The sequence below is a fragment of the Gymnodraco acuticeps genome, unplaced genomic scaffold (assembly GCF_902827175.1).
Source record: "Gymnodraco acuticeps unplaced genomic scaffold, fGymAcu1.1, whole genome shotgun sequence".
In the NCBI taxonomy this organism is placed as follows: Eukaryota; Metazoa; Chordata; class Actinopteri; order Perciformes; family Bathydraconidae; genus Gymnodraco; species Gymnodraco acuticeps.
The window spans coordinates 1,075,645-1,090,755 of NW_022992357.1; the positions used below are offsets into that span (position 1 = coordinate 1,075,645).

The 15,111-nt window shown below is 43.4% G+C and overlaps 2 protein-coding genes across 15 annotated transcripts; one reads left to right on the plus strand and one right to left on the minus strand.

Moving 5' to 3' along the window:
- Positions 1-598: 598 nt before the first annotated feature.
- Positions 599-13,498, minus strand: nolc1 (nucleolar and coiled-body phosphoprotein 1). 13 transcript variants are annotated; one of them, XM_034209729.1, is made up of 16 exons: positions 13,246-13,498; positions 12,871-12,926; positions 12,318-12,481; positions 12,074-12,207; positions 7,431-7,539; positions 7,207-7,331; positions 6,955-7,087; positions 5,751-5,894; positions 5,613-5,672; positions 5,157-5,522; positions 3,333-3,898; positions 3,054-3,245; positions 1,793-2,966; positions 1,582-1,700; positions 1,392-1,475; positions 599-1,295 (listed from the first exon to the last, which is right to left on the minus strand). In XM_034209729.1, the coding sequence occupies exons 1-16, from the start codon at positions 13,354-13,356 to the stop codon at positions 1,134-1,136; spliced, it is 3,699 nt and encodes a 1,232-aa protein (XP_034065620.1). In that variant the 5' UTR covers positions 13,357-13,498; the 3' UTR covers positions 599-1,133. The 13 variants fall into 13 exon arrangements, with proteins under 13 accessions (XP_034065620.1, XP_034065624.1, XP_034065613.1 ...); XM_034209733.1 differs by having other exon boundaries at positions 1,793-2,567; positions 2,688-2,855; positions 3,054-3,898; XM_034209722.1 differs by having other exon boundaries at positions 1,793-3,245.
- Positions 13,499-13,591: 93 nt separating this feature from the next.
- On the plus strand, positions 13,592-15,072 carry mrps6 (mitochondrial ribosomal protein S6). 2 transcript variants are annotated; one of them, XM_034209748.1, is made up of 2 exons: positions 13,592-14,085; positions 14,967-15,072. In XM_034209748.1, the coding sequence occupies exon 1, from the start codon at positions 13,731-13,733 to the stop codon at positions 14,055-14,057; it is 327 nt and encodes a 108-aa protein (XP_034065639.1). In that variant the 5' UTR covers positions 13,592-13,730; the 3' UTR covers positions 14,058-14,085; positions 14,967-15,072. The 2 variants fall into 2 exon arrangements, with proteins under 2 accessions (XP_034065639.1, XP_034065638.1); XM_034209747.1 differs by having other exon boundaries at positions 13,594-14,069.
- Positions 15,073-15,111: the final 39 nt, after the last annotated feature.

The window sequence follows — 15,111 nt, forward strand, 5'->3', positions numbered from 1 at the left end:
AGGTGGAGCCTTGCCTCCCAATTGTATGGAAGTGCAAGGCTAAATTGTTTGGAGTATCCCTTTCTGTCCTATGGCAAGGTATAAGGTGTCAGTTCACACACTGAACATTGAGTTTCCCATTTTCAACTGGAGCAAAGAAATACCTGACTGCCATCTAGCGGTTTTCCTTGACACTTAAACAGTTAATGCCTGTGAATATGAAAAATGTTTGTAACTAAATGGACAAAGCAGCTTATTTGTAGACACACAGCAACACCATTATCCCCGTTATGTGTCCATAAAACACAGCTCCGTGAGAAACTGAGGACAAATGACTCTTAACAATTGTAGGGAAGATTAAAAATGAAAAAAGTGTAATACCTATCACACCAACATTTGAGCTATTAGGTCTTTAATTACAGCTACATCCATTAATAAAAAAAAAGGTTCTCAAAAGTCCCTACAGGTTCACACAGTAAATTCCAATCATTGAAATAAACATTTAATCAGTTACATTGACTAATAAAACATTCAATACCACGAACAGATTAGAGCAACATATGTATGTATCCCAACATCAGAAGAAATCAGTTTCAAAGCAAAATGGCTTAAGAAAAATAATGAAATGGAATAAAACTTAATAAATACACAGTATAAAACTCAGTTTTACTTTCCAAAAGATTAGGTAATGTTAAGTGAAAAAAAACCAACAGCAAAAAAAAGAAGAAATGGCCAAAAAGAAATGTTGACAAACAACCAAACAAACCATGTGGTCCATTAAAATGATTATCAACCTTGTTTCAAAATACAAGAACCTGTTGGGATGTATGGCTGTCAATCATACATAGAAAAATGAAAGTACAGATTGACATCAAAACAAACTGAAAAAGGGGGCCCAATACACACATTGGCGTTTACCATTAACAGGTGGCCTGCAGCCACCTAGTGGCTATAAGTGATGATATCACATGGGTGTCAACCTTAAGCAGTACAGCGATGGGCAGCTGACGGAAAGTGAGCGCCGGCTCAGCTCTACGGCTCACTTCCTGTCAGTGTGCTGCTGGGTAGTGATGACGGAGGGACTGGTAACAGGGGGGGGGAAGCGATCAGACAGTCCTGATCACACAGGTACAGTCAAGTTCAAAGAGCCGTCCTTATTCACTGTCAAACTTAATAGAGTTGACGGAGGTGGAGTTGATGGCTCCGCCGCGGTAGCTCCCCCTCTTCTTCTTTGTCTTTTCATGGCGGAATGACTTGCCCTTTGTGAACCTGAGCGTGTCGTTGGCTTTCTGGCCCCAGTCCCCGTTTGATCCGAACTGGAAAAGCAAAGACAGATGATTAAGAGTGAATGATCAGCACAGCCATTTCAGTGATGCAGTTTTAAAATTGCTCTTCGCCGTAACTGAACTCACCTTTGCATCAAAAGAATTGTCTTGGAGACGGGGATCCACCGCTACTTCTTCCTCTCTTATTCTACGGAAGGGTACATTGGACGACTGGAAGACACAACCCATTTCCATCAAATCATGAACTATTATTAAACTTTTTTCCCCTTTAAGAAACCAGGCTCAAAACCAAGTTCTAGTCTCTGACTGGCCTTACCTTCTTATTGGCTTTAGGAAACGTCTGAGGTGTGGTTGTTGCCATCTTGTTTTTTGGTGTAGTCACTTCTGTCTCTTCCTCGTCGCTCTCCGATGACTCTTCACCTTTTTTTCTTTTTCCTGCGGGGGGTGGGGAATGTTTAACTTTGAGTAATCCAGGATGAAGTTGACACTGCATTACATTTCATACTCTGTATTTGTCTGTGACTCACCATTTGTTGTGGGGGTGGTGGGTGCAGTGGCTGCTCTGCGTGGTGCATCCTCCTCTGATGAACTGTCTGAGGAGCTGCTCTCTTTAGCTTTAGCAGCCGGGGTCGTCTTGGGTGTTGCTGCAGGTGTAGCAGGTTTTACAGCACTTTTACTGGCCTCTTCTTCCTCTTCGGAGCTGCTGTCACTGGACGATGACTCTGCAGGCTTTGCTGGAGTCTTGGGTGTAGCCGCCTTGGGTGTAGCCGCCTTGGGTGTAGCTGCCTTGCCATTGGTGACTGGAGGCTTGGCAGGTGTGGTCTTTGCCTCAGTCTCTGAATCGGAGCTGTCGGAGCTGCTCTCAGCCTTCTTTTTTGAAGCTTTGGGCGTGCTAGCAGGGGCTTCTGCTGCAGGAGTTGGTTTCTTGACAGCAGGTTTGGCTGCCTCATCCTCAGAGTCACTGTCGGAGTCAGAGCTGCTCTCTGCTGCTGCCGCTGGCTTTGCAGCGGGGGTAGTTGGTTTAGCCTTAGCTGATATAGCTGGCTTAGCCTTAGCGGGCTCTTCATCTTCAGAAGAAGACTCAGAGCTGCTCTCTGCTGCAGCTGCCTTTGCTGTGGGGGTAGCAGGCTTTGAAGCAGGGGTAGCTGGCTTTGCAGCTGGTTTAGCCTTAGCTGGTTCTTCATCTTCAGAAGAAGAGTCAGAGCTGCTTTCCGCTGCAGCAGCTGGCTTTGCTACAGGCGTGGCTGGTTTAGCCTTAGCTGGTGTAGCTGGCTTAGCCTTAGCTGGTGTAGCTGGCTTAGCCTTAGCTGGTGTAGCTGGCTCTTCATCTTCAGAAGAAGAGTCAGAGCTGCTTTCCGCTGCAGCAGCTGGCTTTGCTACAGGCGTTGCTGGTTTAGCCTTAGCTGGTGTAGTTGGCTTAGCCTTAGCTGGTGTAGCTGGCTTAGCCTTAGCTGGTGTAGCTGGCTTAGCCTTAGCTGGTGTAGCTGGCTCTTCATCTTCAGAAGAAGAGTCAGAGCTGCTTTCCGCTGCAGCAGCTGGCTTTGCTACAGGCGTAGCTGGTTTAGCCTTAGCTGGTGTAGCTGGCTTAGCCTTAGCTGGCTCTTCATCTTCAGAAGAAGAGTCAGAGCTGCTTTCCGCTGCAGCAGCTGGCTTTGCTACAGGCGTAGCTGGTTTAGCCTTAGCTGGTGTAGCTGGCTTAGCCTTAGCTGGCTCTTCATCTTCAGAAGAAGAGTCAGAGCTGCTTTCCGCTGCAGCAGCTGGCTTTGCTACTGGCGTGGCTGGTTTAGCCTTAGCTGGTGTAGCTGGCTTAGCCTTAGCTGGTGTAGCTGGCTCTTCATCTTCAGAAGAAGAGTCAGAGCTGCTTTCCGCTGCAGCAGCTGGTTTTGCTACAGGCGTAGCTGGTTTAGCCTTAGCTGGTGTAGATGGCTTAGCCTTAGCTGGTGTAGCTGGCTTAGCCTTAGCTGGTGTAGCTGGCTTAGCCTTAGCTGGCTCTTCATCTTCAGAAGAAGAGTCAGAGCTGCTTTCCGCTGCAGCAGCTGGCTTAGCTACAGGCGTAGCTGGTTTAGCCTTAGCTGGTGTAGCTGGCTTAGCCTTAGCTGGCTCTTCATCTTCAGAAGAAGAGTCAGAGCTGCTTTCCGCTGCAGCAGCTGGCTTTGCTACTGGCGTGGCTGGTTTAGCCTTAGCTGGTGTAGCTGATTTAGCCTTAGCTGGTGTAGCTGGCTTAGCTGGCTTAGCGGGCTCTTCATCTTCAGAAGAAGAGTCAGAGCTGCTCTCTGCTGCAGCAGCAGCCGGCTTTGCTGCGGGGGTAGCAGGCTTTGCAGCTGGTTTAGCTGGCTTAGCAGCAGGCTTAGCTTTAGCTGGCTCTTCCTCATCCTCAGAGGAGGAGTCTGAGTCTGAGCAGCTCTCTGCAGCAGCAGCAGGCTTTGCAGCCGGGGTGGCAGGCTTTGCAGCTGGCTTTGCAGCCGGGGTAGCAGGCTTAGCTTTCACTGTTTTTTCATCCTCAGAGGAGTCATCTGAATCAGAGCTGCTCTCAGCTGCCTTGGCGGTGGCTTTGGAAGCTACAGCAGCAGGTTTTGGTTTGGCTGCAACTTTAGCAGCAGGTTTGGCTGGAGCCTCATCTTCAGAGCTGCTGTCTGGAAAAACAAATACATTACTTTAACATCAGATAGACACAAATGTAGTCACTTGATCATGGCACACACAGCTAAAACGTTGACTGTATATGTGACCCGCTCTATCGAAATCAGTCGGAAGTCGCAATGGCTCATTTAAAAAATAAACGTGGATTTACGTAAAAAACTATTTTTTCGGGGTTAGGGTGTTTGGTTTGATTTTAAACAAACAAAGTCTTGGCTTTCAGAATATGAAACATTTATTTCCAAAATCACACGATAAATACATTTTTGAAGCTTGTAAAGGGACGAAGACCGGCACCTCTCACTCGCAATCTGCTCTTCCGCAGCGCCGCCCCCCCCTCCCTCCGGCTGAAATTATGAATGTAAGAGTATAGTAATCATAGATAACATGGCAGGGTCCGTTACAGTTTGTTTTCATCCGATTTCAATTAAACAAAGTCTTGGCTTTCAGAATATTAAACTTGTTTCGGCAAATTCAGATGATAAATACAACTTTGAAGCTTGTAACGGCATAATTACAAGCGGAGAACGGAGTAACTTAACGTCACAGCAGGCATAACAACAGCCGGTGTTTCTCGTGAGTGTTTTCCCCGGGAAACAAACACAATACACACAAACGCAAAATTACACACGCACACACTCGCGAGCTTCCCCTCCAAACGAAAATATCTTCCCTCCGTAGTATTTTGATACTACCACTAATAATCAATCAGATCGATGGATCCCAGAGAAGAGAAAACTTTGAAGGCCTTTTTCTCAAAATGATGACTCGGTGACAGTCACTATATAATGTGACATATTTTGCTTAATATTTGGAGTAGAACAACAATCATGATATCATTAGAAAGCTAGGAATATCCTCTTTCCAACAGTGTATACAACTCAAAATGTGTCTTCGGGTCAATGCGACTGATTTCGATAGAGCTAGTCACATATTACAACAGTCCTGCAGAAAATTCTGGCCTGATGTTAAGTAAACCAGTTTCAACATAAACTAAATATTATCCTCAACAAAGATACACTGCCTTAGTTGCAGTAAGGTGAACCTAACAAACTGACAACTGTGTATGTAACAAAACTGGGGAGAGTTTATATATTATGTATAACTGACAGTTCTCATGATGAAATTTAGTTTGATCCCTCCACAAACTGGTAGCACTGGCAACACAGTTTAAGTAAATGAAAGCAAATTCAAGACAGAAAATAAACTACTTTGACAGAGATACAGAGCTCACACTCTCAACATGTCTCTTACCTGAACTTGACTCCTCTTTTTTAGCTGGGAGAGTCTTGGCTGGTGCAGGTTTAGCTGCTGGCTTCTTTGCAGGAGTCACCTTTGCTGCAGGTTTTTTGGCCTCCTCTTCCTCCTCTGAACTGGAATCGTCCTCTGAACTGGAGTCTTTTTTAGCAGGCGTGACTTTAGCTGCAACAGGTTTAGCTGGAGCAGCCTTTGCAGGAGTCACCTTTGCTGCAGGTTTTTTTTTTGCCTCTTCTTCTTCCTCTTCTTCCTCTGAACTGGATGAGTCTGAGTCTTTAGCAGGAGCAGCCTTGACTGGGGCAGCTTTAGCTGGGGTGACTTTCACGGCAGGCTTTTTTGCCTCCTCTTCATCTGAGCTTGAATCTTGAAAAACATGGGCATGGAGAGGAAGATTTGTTACATTTGGCATCAAACACAAAGTAGAAAATGACAGAGTGGGATTGTAATTGTTACCTGAGCTGGACTCCTTCGCCGCTGGTTTTGCAGCGGCGGTCTTTACCGGTGCAGGCTTTGCTGTTAGGATAACAACGCTGTTAGATGTGTCATTTCTAAAATCACTACTTCAAGTTGGGAAAACTGGGTGAATCTTACCAGCTACTTTCTTCTCTTCTTCCTCATCACTGCTGCTTGAGGAGCTGTCCTTGGCCTTGCTGGCTGCTGGTGCAGCTGCAGCCTTGGTCACTGAAGCGGGAGCTTTCTGGACTGAAGCTGGAGGTGGGACTGCACTGTACGCTCCTACCAAGGCAAAGCAAACTAATCAGCCTCATAACACAGGGCCCATGTACAATACTTTAAGCACTTAGGTGTTGGTGACATAATGCAAAAGAGGGACTGTAATGTTAATAATAATAATAATAAATAATAATAGAATTGGGAGGTCACACATGCAGATCACACAGTGAAAGTTGGCCTCTGCATTTAACCCATCCTAGTACCAGGAGTCTAGTACTAGGAGCAGTGGGCAGCTATCGTACAGCGCCCAGGGAACAATGGGAGTGAGGGGGTTGTCCGGTGCCTTGCTCAAGGGCACCACGGCAGGGCAGGAGGTGAATTGGGACCTCTCCAAGTAGAAGTCCACACTCCATTTTTAGGTCTGGTCGGGGACTTGAACGGCTCACAGTCCAATCCCCTACTGACTGAGCCACTGCGTTACTCCAAAATAGGTGCTAGCAATTTTAAGTTGTTACCAAAATAATCCTCTATCAGATTATGTAAGGCTAAAAGATGACAGACTAATCATGTCAAATAAAACGTAAGTTAATATAACTACCTTTCGTTTGATTGGAGTATCTCTCTCTCTCTCTCTCTCTTCTCTCTCTTCTCTCTCTTCTCTCTCTCTCTAAATAGTCTGGTCGTAAAGAACCGGGTGATTTGCTACCGTAATTTCTCGTTTGGAATATGAGGAAATTAACTGCGGTCTGGTTCTCCCTGTGTGTGTGTTTCGCTGCGCTTACCTGTCCGGCGGGCGGAGCTGCAGGATTTCTGCTTCACACACGTTGCATACCGCTATTTTACTGTCTTTTTCGGACACCTTAAACTAATGCCAGACCAGTGAAGCCATTTTGGCGAGCTTGTTTTGCCGCACACAGAGAAAAGTGTCATGTATTTTACGTCATGCGATCGGCTCTCGCGATCGGCATGTTTAGAGAGCACCGATCGATCGGTAGAGAGTGAGTATCGGCCGATATCGATCGGTGACAGATCGATCAGAGCATCCCTAGTTTTCATAGCACCAAACAAGTTTTATAACTTCACATTGTCTGGCTTTTATAATAGAGTGAAAATAAAAACCCACCTGCTTTGGGTTTTTTGCTGGGTGGAGCCTCATCTTCAGATGAAGAGTCTTCACTGCTTGATTCAGCAGCAGCTGCTTTCACGGGGGCCGCTTTGGCTGGAGCCGGTTTAGCTGGAGCCGGTTTAGCTGGAGCCTATCGGACATGTGAAGTAAGTATTGTGTGTAAAATGTACTTTACTACAATAACTTTTTCTATTTGTTTCTAAGTTTTGGAAGAAAGATATGTACATATGGGCAGTATCTTTTACATACCTTGGTTGGTTTTTCATCTTCTGAATCTGATGAACTGTCTTCGCTGCTGCTATCCTTTTTTTTCTGAGCTGCAGCTTTAGCAGGAGCAGCTGGTTTGGCTGCTGTGACTGTAACACCCTTGGCTTCTATTAAAGGTTAATAACATAAATTAGATACAACACATTTCATTATAATCATCTCAAAATAAATTCACAATATTAAATGACATCTTGCTCTAGACTCACTGGCTGGGGCTTTAGCAGGCTGCTCATCCTCAGAGTCAGATTCTTCACTGCTGGAGCTGCTGTCTTTCTTCCTTCCTGCAGCAGGGGCAGCGGGCGCCTTCACAGGAGCCTACATGCGGAACATTCATTTTAATAATAGCATAACCACCAGACATGGCTTTCAACACTGGCAAGATCTTGTATGAAACTATAATTAGGGCCCGAGCACGAGAGTGCTAGGACCCAACGGTGTCCTAGCACGAAGTGCAAGGATACCTATTGTTATTCGTGGTATTATTATTTTTTTTCTGCTGGCGTTTCCTGTTTTTGAGGCCTTTAGGATGCTGACAAAGTTTTGCACAGATTCCAGAATCGGTGAAAACTACAATATTCTGGACTCAATTTGTTCACATTGTTCAACATGCTCTCTAGCGCCACCTATGGCCATTTCCGTTTTTGGAAAGATGTACAAAGTCGCACCGTAACTCCAAATGACCTGACATTTTTCACACTTACTCGGGTGGACCTGCTCTACATATAATGTCCAAGTGCCCGTAAGCTCCGCCTACTTTATATTTTTTTAAATAAGCATAATTTTAAAAACAGTTAAATATTCACTTAAATTTCAAATTTTGGTTTTTCAACACCAAACTCAGTATACAGTATCGCCGGAGGGTCAGACACATTATCGTAGGAAATTAGCATGTTCAGTCGATAAATGTGGCCGTCATTACTCTAAACGTGTTCGCAAAAAGGCGGGGCTTAGATAGAAATGCTCATAACTCATCAACAATGTACCAAAAAAACACACATTTTGGTGGTAAGGTTCAGTCTGTATTGGGGAATAAGCACAAAAAGTAATCTCTATTTTGGACTATAGGGGGCGCCAAAAACATGACAAATGTATAACTCATGAACTGATGGACGAAATATATATATATTTGTTTAGACATACTCTGGGGATGAGTATGGACTTATATTTAAAGTGTCACAATGAATGACAAATGTGGGCGTGGCCTGTACTTTTTATTTTATGACGATGAGCTAAAATGTGTTTCGGTACGCAAAAATTGGTACACGCGTCACAGCCCACGTCTTTTTCAAGAATGTAAAAAAAAATAACTTAATTTTTCAAAACAACTGCTCACTAGCGCCCCCTATTGTGTGGTAGTCACATAGTTTCTCAGAACTTCACGAATTTTGGCACAGACATTCCTCATGGAATTGCAGACATATTTGTATATACATTCCATTAGCCCCGCCCCCCAAAAAGTCGGCCATATTGAAAAATGTGCGTTTTTTATGCATTTTAAGCACATTCGTGCCAACTCCTCCTAGGGGAATGATCGGAAAAATTCCAATCCAGGACACGTTCAGCCCCTATCCAATATAATACTTAATTGAGAAGAAAATTGTTGATAGCTCAATCGTAGAGGTCGTAAGCTAACAGCGAATACACCATTTTTGACGATTTACATGTCGCAAATTACTCCAAACTACTCGGATATGGTTAATCCGATATTCACGAAACGCTGTATACATATTGCTATTATGATTGCACACATATTTCAAATTGCCTTCCATTAGCCCCGCCCCCCAGAAAGTCGGCTATTTTTTTTAAATGTGCGGTTTTCAGCCATTTTACGCACGTTCTTGCGAACTCCTCCTAGGGGAATGATCGGAAAAAATCCAATCCAGGACAAGTACAGCCCATTTCCAATGTGATGCTAAATTGCGAAGGAATAGTCGATCGCTCAAACGACGACTTCGTAAGCGAACGGAGAACTTTCCATTTTTGACGATTTACATGTCCCAAATTACTCCAAATACTCGCGTATACTTTTTCCAATATTCAGGAAACGCTGTATACATATTACTATTATGATTGCACACATATTTCAAATTGCCTTCCATTAGCCCCGCCCCCCAGGAAGTCGGCCATTTAGAAAAATGTAAGTTTTTCATGCATTTTAAGCACATTCTTGCAAACTGCTCCTAGGGGAATGATCGGAAAAATTCAAATCCAGCACAAGTTCAGCCCCTATCCAATATGATGCTAAATTGAGAAGAACATTTTTTATAGCTCAATCGTGGAGGTCGTAAGCTAACAGCGAATACACCATTTATTACGATTTACATGTCACAAATTACTCCAAATTACTCCAAACTACTCGCGTATACTTTTTCCAATATTCACGAAACGCTGTATACTAGAGGTGTAACGGTACACGTACCGAAATTATTTGGTACGGGCCCTTCGGTTCGGTACAGGTGTGTACCGAAGTGTACCGAACGAATATAACGTTAAACGTAAAAAATTGAGAACGTGAATAACTTTTTGGAAGTAATCTCAGGTGCTGCGTCGCAGCATTCAGAGTAATTTGCTCACATTGGATTCAACGCGTCATAGAGCGAGCAAGTCATTTCATTGGATGAGAGGCATACTATGAGAGCTGGTCAGAGGGAAGCGTTCAAATGTAGTCAGTAATTTGAGGAACTGTCAAAAATTAATGGCGAACGCAGATAAAGTTGAGCTCGAAAATCCTCCAGCATCATTGAAGTCTCCGGTTTGGGAACATTTTGGTTTCACAGTTACGTACAAGGATGACGGACAAAGACAGGTGGACTGAACCAAAGCTGTTTTTCGGCATTGTTCAACTAAAATTGGTTACGCGGCTGGCAATACATCAAACTTGCACACTCTTGAAAAGGCATCACCCGAACGTGAATATCACCGGTATCAAAAGAAAAAAGACTGAAGTGCAAACCCAACTCCCAATAGCATTTAAGCCTCCACCACTCACAGAAAGATCAGACCGAGCCAAAGCTATTACAAACACCAAATATCCTTATGTTGCCATGTTAGCAAAGCGCTACCTGGCTGTATCTGCTACCTCTGTCCCTAGCGAGAGGGTTTTCTCCACATCAGGAGACATTGTTAGTGCCAGCAGATCTGCCCTTTCGGCAAGCAATGTGGACAGGTTCATCTTTCTTTAAAAAAACATGAAAATACAATGACAAGCAAGTCATAATGTCAAACTGGCTGCTTAGGTGATAGTACAGTACAGTTCAAATACAGATTATTTCAGTTCATCGAAATGCTGCACCTTAATGTTCATTTTATTATATTTTGTATTTATTTGAGTGAATATTCACAGTTTAATAATAATTAAAAACCCAAAACTAATAGTTTATGTTTTGTGAGTACTAGTACAGTAAAGTTCAAATACAGATTATTTCAGTTCATCGAAATGCTGCACCGTAATGTTTATTTTATTGTATTTATTTGAGTGAATACATTATTCACAGTTTAATAATAATAATACAAATATATATATATATATGTTTTGTTTTGTGAAAAAAAATTCTGCTGTACCGAAAACCGAACCGTGACCAAAAAACCGTACGAACCGAAATGTTTGTGAACCGTTACACCCCTACTGTATACACATTACTATTATGATTGCACACATATTTCAAATTGCCTTCCATTAGCCCCGACCCCCAGGAACTCGGCCATTAAGAAAAATGTGCGTTTTACATGCTTTTCAAGCACATTCTTGCAAACTCCTCCCAGGGGAATGATCGGAAAAATTCCAATCCAGGACAACTTCAGCGCATATCCAATGTCATGCTACATTGAGAAGGAATAGTCCTTCGCTCAAACGGGGAGCTCGTAGGCTAACGGAGAATATACCATTTTTGACCAATTATATGTCAGATAAGCTACTGAGGTTTCTCACACACACACACACACACACACACACACACACACACACACACACACACACACACACACACACACACACACACACACACACACACACACACACACACACACACACACACACACACACACACACACACACACACACACACACACACACACACACACACACACACACCCTTTGCTGGCGGCATATTCATTACAACAGACACCTATACACTTGCTAACCCTAACCCTAATGTGTATTAGTAGATATCTCCTAAAGCCTACAAATAAAGTGTGACATGTAGGCCTGTTACATTTGTTATTGAGCCATATATATTATACACACTGTTCTGCTTTCTGCACTGACCTCAGCAGCTGTTCTCACTGTAACATCACCTAACATCCAGGGGACATGTGATTAGTGAGTAAACAAACGGTAAAGGGCAGAAAGTCTGATGCACATTTGATCATGTCAAATAACTTATAATCACAACGGGAACAGTTTGCAGAGCTGTGCTTCGTTTGACAGAAGTCCAGCCATGCGTCACGCCTCTTTTAAACATCACTGTTGGCTGAAATCGTCTCAGGAGAATACTTCAGTGTACCCTCGGTTATAGCTCCTCCAGAGAGACTCCTCTCTCCTCTAAATCAGTGTATCCTCGGTTACGGCTCCTCCAGAAAGCCTCCTCGATAATCGATCCTCGACGAGCCTTTAGAGAAATTTGTTTTCCTTCGAGACGGCGCGCCGAAATCCGTTTCCGGGTCGCTGCCGGAGGACCTGGGACGCGAAAATTATAGAAATGAGAAACGGCTCATTTCCCAGGACTCGCGCGCGTCTGCTTGACGCCGGGACGACCTGCCGCCCTCCCCGACAGGCGCACGGACGCGAGGGCCCGCTCATCACTGCGCGCACAAGTGCGACCGCAGTTTTAATTAGAATTATTCTTCCTACCTTTGCAAGAGCCTTGGCTGGGGCCTTTGCAGGGGCCTTCTCCTCCTCAGAGTCACTGGAGTCTTCACTGCTGCTGGATGCCGCTTTAGTAGCTGCTACTGCTGCAGGTGCTTTAGCGGGCACCACCTTAGCTGCTAAAACAAACATTACAGAGATATGTTACACATATATAACCGGATCATAAATGTTACCAACCTATTTAAACCATCGTAATCAGTTTTCTGCATCAAAACATTGATTTTACCTGCAGGGGCTGCCTTGGTTGGTTTTGCAACCGCTGCTTCATCCTCGCTGCTTGAGTCTTCGCTGCTGGAGCTCGCTGCACTGGTTTTTGCCTTCTTGGCTGATGGACTTGTTTTAGATTCAGCTGTGCTGGAGGGCGCCTTTCGTTTCTTGGCTTCAGGAGACCTAGGAAGACACATGGGTATATTAAAAAGGGAACAGCAACCTCAAAAATTAACAAGTCATTTATTGTATACATTTCTTCTATATCTGAAGAGATTAGCGACAAAGTATATTTATCTCAACTACAGAGACAAATCCTGTAGCTGCCGCTTAGAGAGTGAACCCTAAGAGATAATGAGAGCAGAAATTATTCTTAAAGTGAATATTTAAGTCTGATAAAGGGTAGATTTTGTTTGTATTAGAGATAGATTAGGCAATGCATAGGTGAACAGTGACTGCAAATGATAGATGCAATGAGAACCCAATAAAAAGGCTTGGCCATATCTATTAATAAGTGTATTAATATCAGTATGTACTAAACAAGTTTTAGTGCTGACTCAATAACAACTCACTTCACCCAGAAGTCGTAGATGCCGACGAGGCTCTCATCATTTTCATCTTGTGGAGTCTGTAAAGAAACACGTGAAGCACTCAATTAGCCATTTACAGTTCTAAAGTTTCACAAATTCGCAATCAAATACATGTTCCTGCAATGCAACACAATATAATGCCAATTAAAATATTATGAGCTTTTAAAACGAATGGCAACCAAAGAACAAAGTGTGCCTGTACTCCTACACGTGCTACCTTTCCTAATGGGTGTACAGACCCTCAACGTTACATGGCTGTACATGTACTCCTCGTGCAGCATGTCTCAACTTCACCACAACGCTAGAGACAGACAGCACGAGCCACAGATTAGCAACAACACACAGTGAGCCACTTACCACGTTAGTCTGTTTCATAAACTGCTGAGCCGCCTTGGTGAACTTGTTCTCCGCTAGAAAGGAATATACGCATTTGTAAAGATCGCTCGGCTTCGACTTTTGCTCCGCCATCTTCACCACGCTCTTTTCTGGAAGGAAGGAACGTGAGCGGAAGCGTCAATTGCGCGCATGCGCCTCACGATATGGCATGTTCCTCTCGAACTTTTGTTGATTTTGAAAATATTTTTTTATTGAAAATGTATTTGTTGAGTTGTAGTTTATATGTGTAACCCCTGTAATGTTATACACTCAAATTTCCCCTCTGTCATTTATATATTTCTAGCCATGCTTTTATCAACATAGGCGCACACGTTATACGTCATCGCCAAAACCGTTTCCTGTCCCTCGTGTCATCATAACATGGTCGCCTTTGAACTGAGTATTCTGGCAATGACACCAACCCAGCAGATTTAAAACTGTGAATCGAGGAATTATTTGCCGGAACCATGCCTCGCTACGAGCTCGCGCTGATCCTGAAGGCGATGCAGCGGCCCGGGACATCGGCGGCTCTCCGGCGGACAGTGGAGACTCTGATGGAGCGGGGCGCCGTGGTCAGGGACCTTGAGAACCTGGGGGAAAGACTCTTGCCCTACAAGATCAACAAACACAACCAGAACCACCTCCGAGGGTCTTACTTTTTGATTGATTTCTACTCAGCCCCTAACATCCTCACTAGTTTACTGGATCACCTGCACCGTGACGTGGACGTGGTGAGGCCCACTGTGCTGAAGAAGGACGACCAGGTTTCCAGCAGTAACTGCTGTGGGTCTTAGCTGTGATTCAATGTAAGGAATGGCTGAAGTGGGTAAAGCCAAGTTTATCAGTATTACTAACTATGTGTGTGTTTATAAATTAAACCTACAGCTGTGGAGTGACATCATTGTGAGTATCTTGTGTGCACACTTAACTCTTCCATGGCTTTATGGCTACAATTAGATAATGTCCTTTTTGTCAATCTGCTTAAACTATCAGTAATTAATTATATTCAGTAAAATAACAACATTGACATATACCAAACATCACAGGTTATGATGGAGGTTAACATGATGGCTAACAAAAAAGCTACACCTTAAGTCATAATTAAATCTATCTAGTAGATAAACACATTACATTTGTGAAGCTGTGATATTCAATCTTTTAATTTTTTGCATGAATAAATTGTTGAATACGAAAGAGTATTCTTGAGTATTCCATCAATGGACTAGGCAATAGTTGACTCATCATTTCAGTACCTCCTTGGTTTAAAAGAGACAATGGATATCAAGGGCCTAAAACCACTTTAAAAAGTCTGGTCATTATTTTGAATTTTGGAGAAGCTCTCGACTTACTATGGGTATGGAGATACATAAACATTCTGTAACATATTGTAGTCATGTGATTGTTATCAACTCAAAAAGTGTATTTCATCTAAATAAATCTAAAAATGTTCAAGTGTTAAAATGGGATTAAGCTGTTGTTTAAATGACTTTAAGTTAGTAAACAAAGGTGCAGAAAGTCATAGATAAATCATTGAACAATCATGTCTTGTCTGCTTTTCATAACTAATAGAAAGTACTGATCGACCGTAAAACGGAACCGTTTATGCAGGCCTCTCCTTTACTTGCTGTTTATGGAGATCATGTTGTGCTGACTGTGCTGAAACGTTTCGCCCTATTAAACTGTTGTTCCCTTTTCATTCCCAGGTTTCCGGAAGATGTACAGTGTGATCCTCCCCTCTCTGATGTTTTCCTTGGGTGTTGACCAACATTTGGATGTTATGTCATAATAAACCTCTTTTTGCTATCTTAAGTTTGACTTATTTTTTCTTCCATATTAAACATGTGCAAT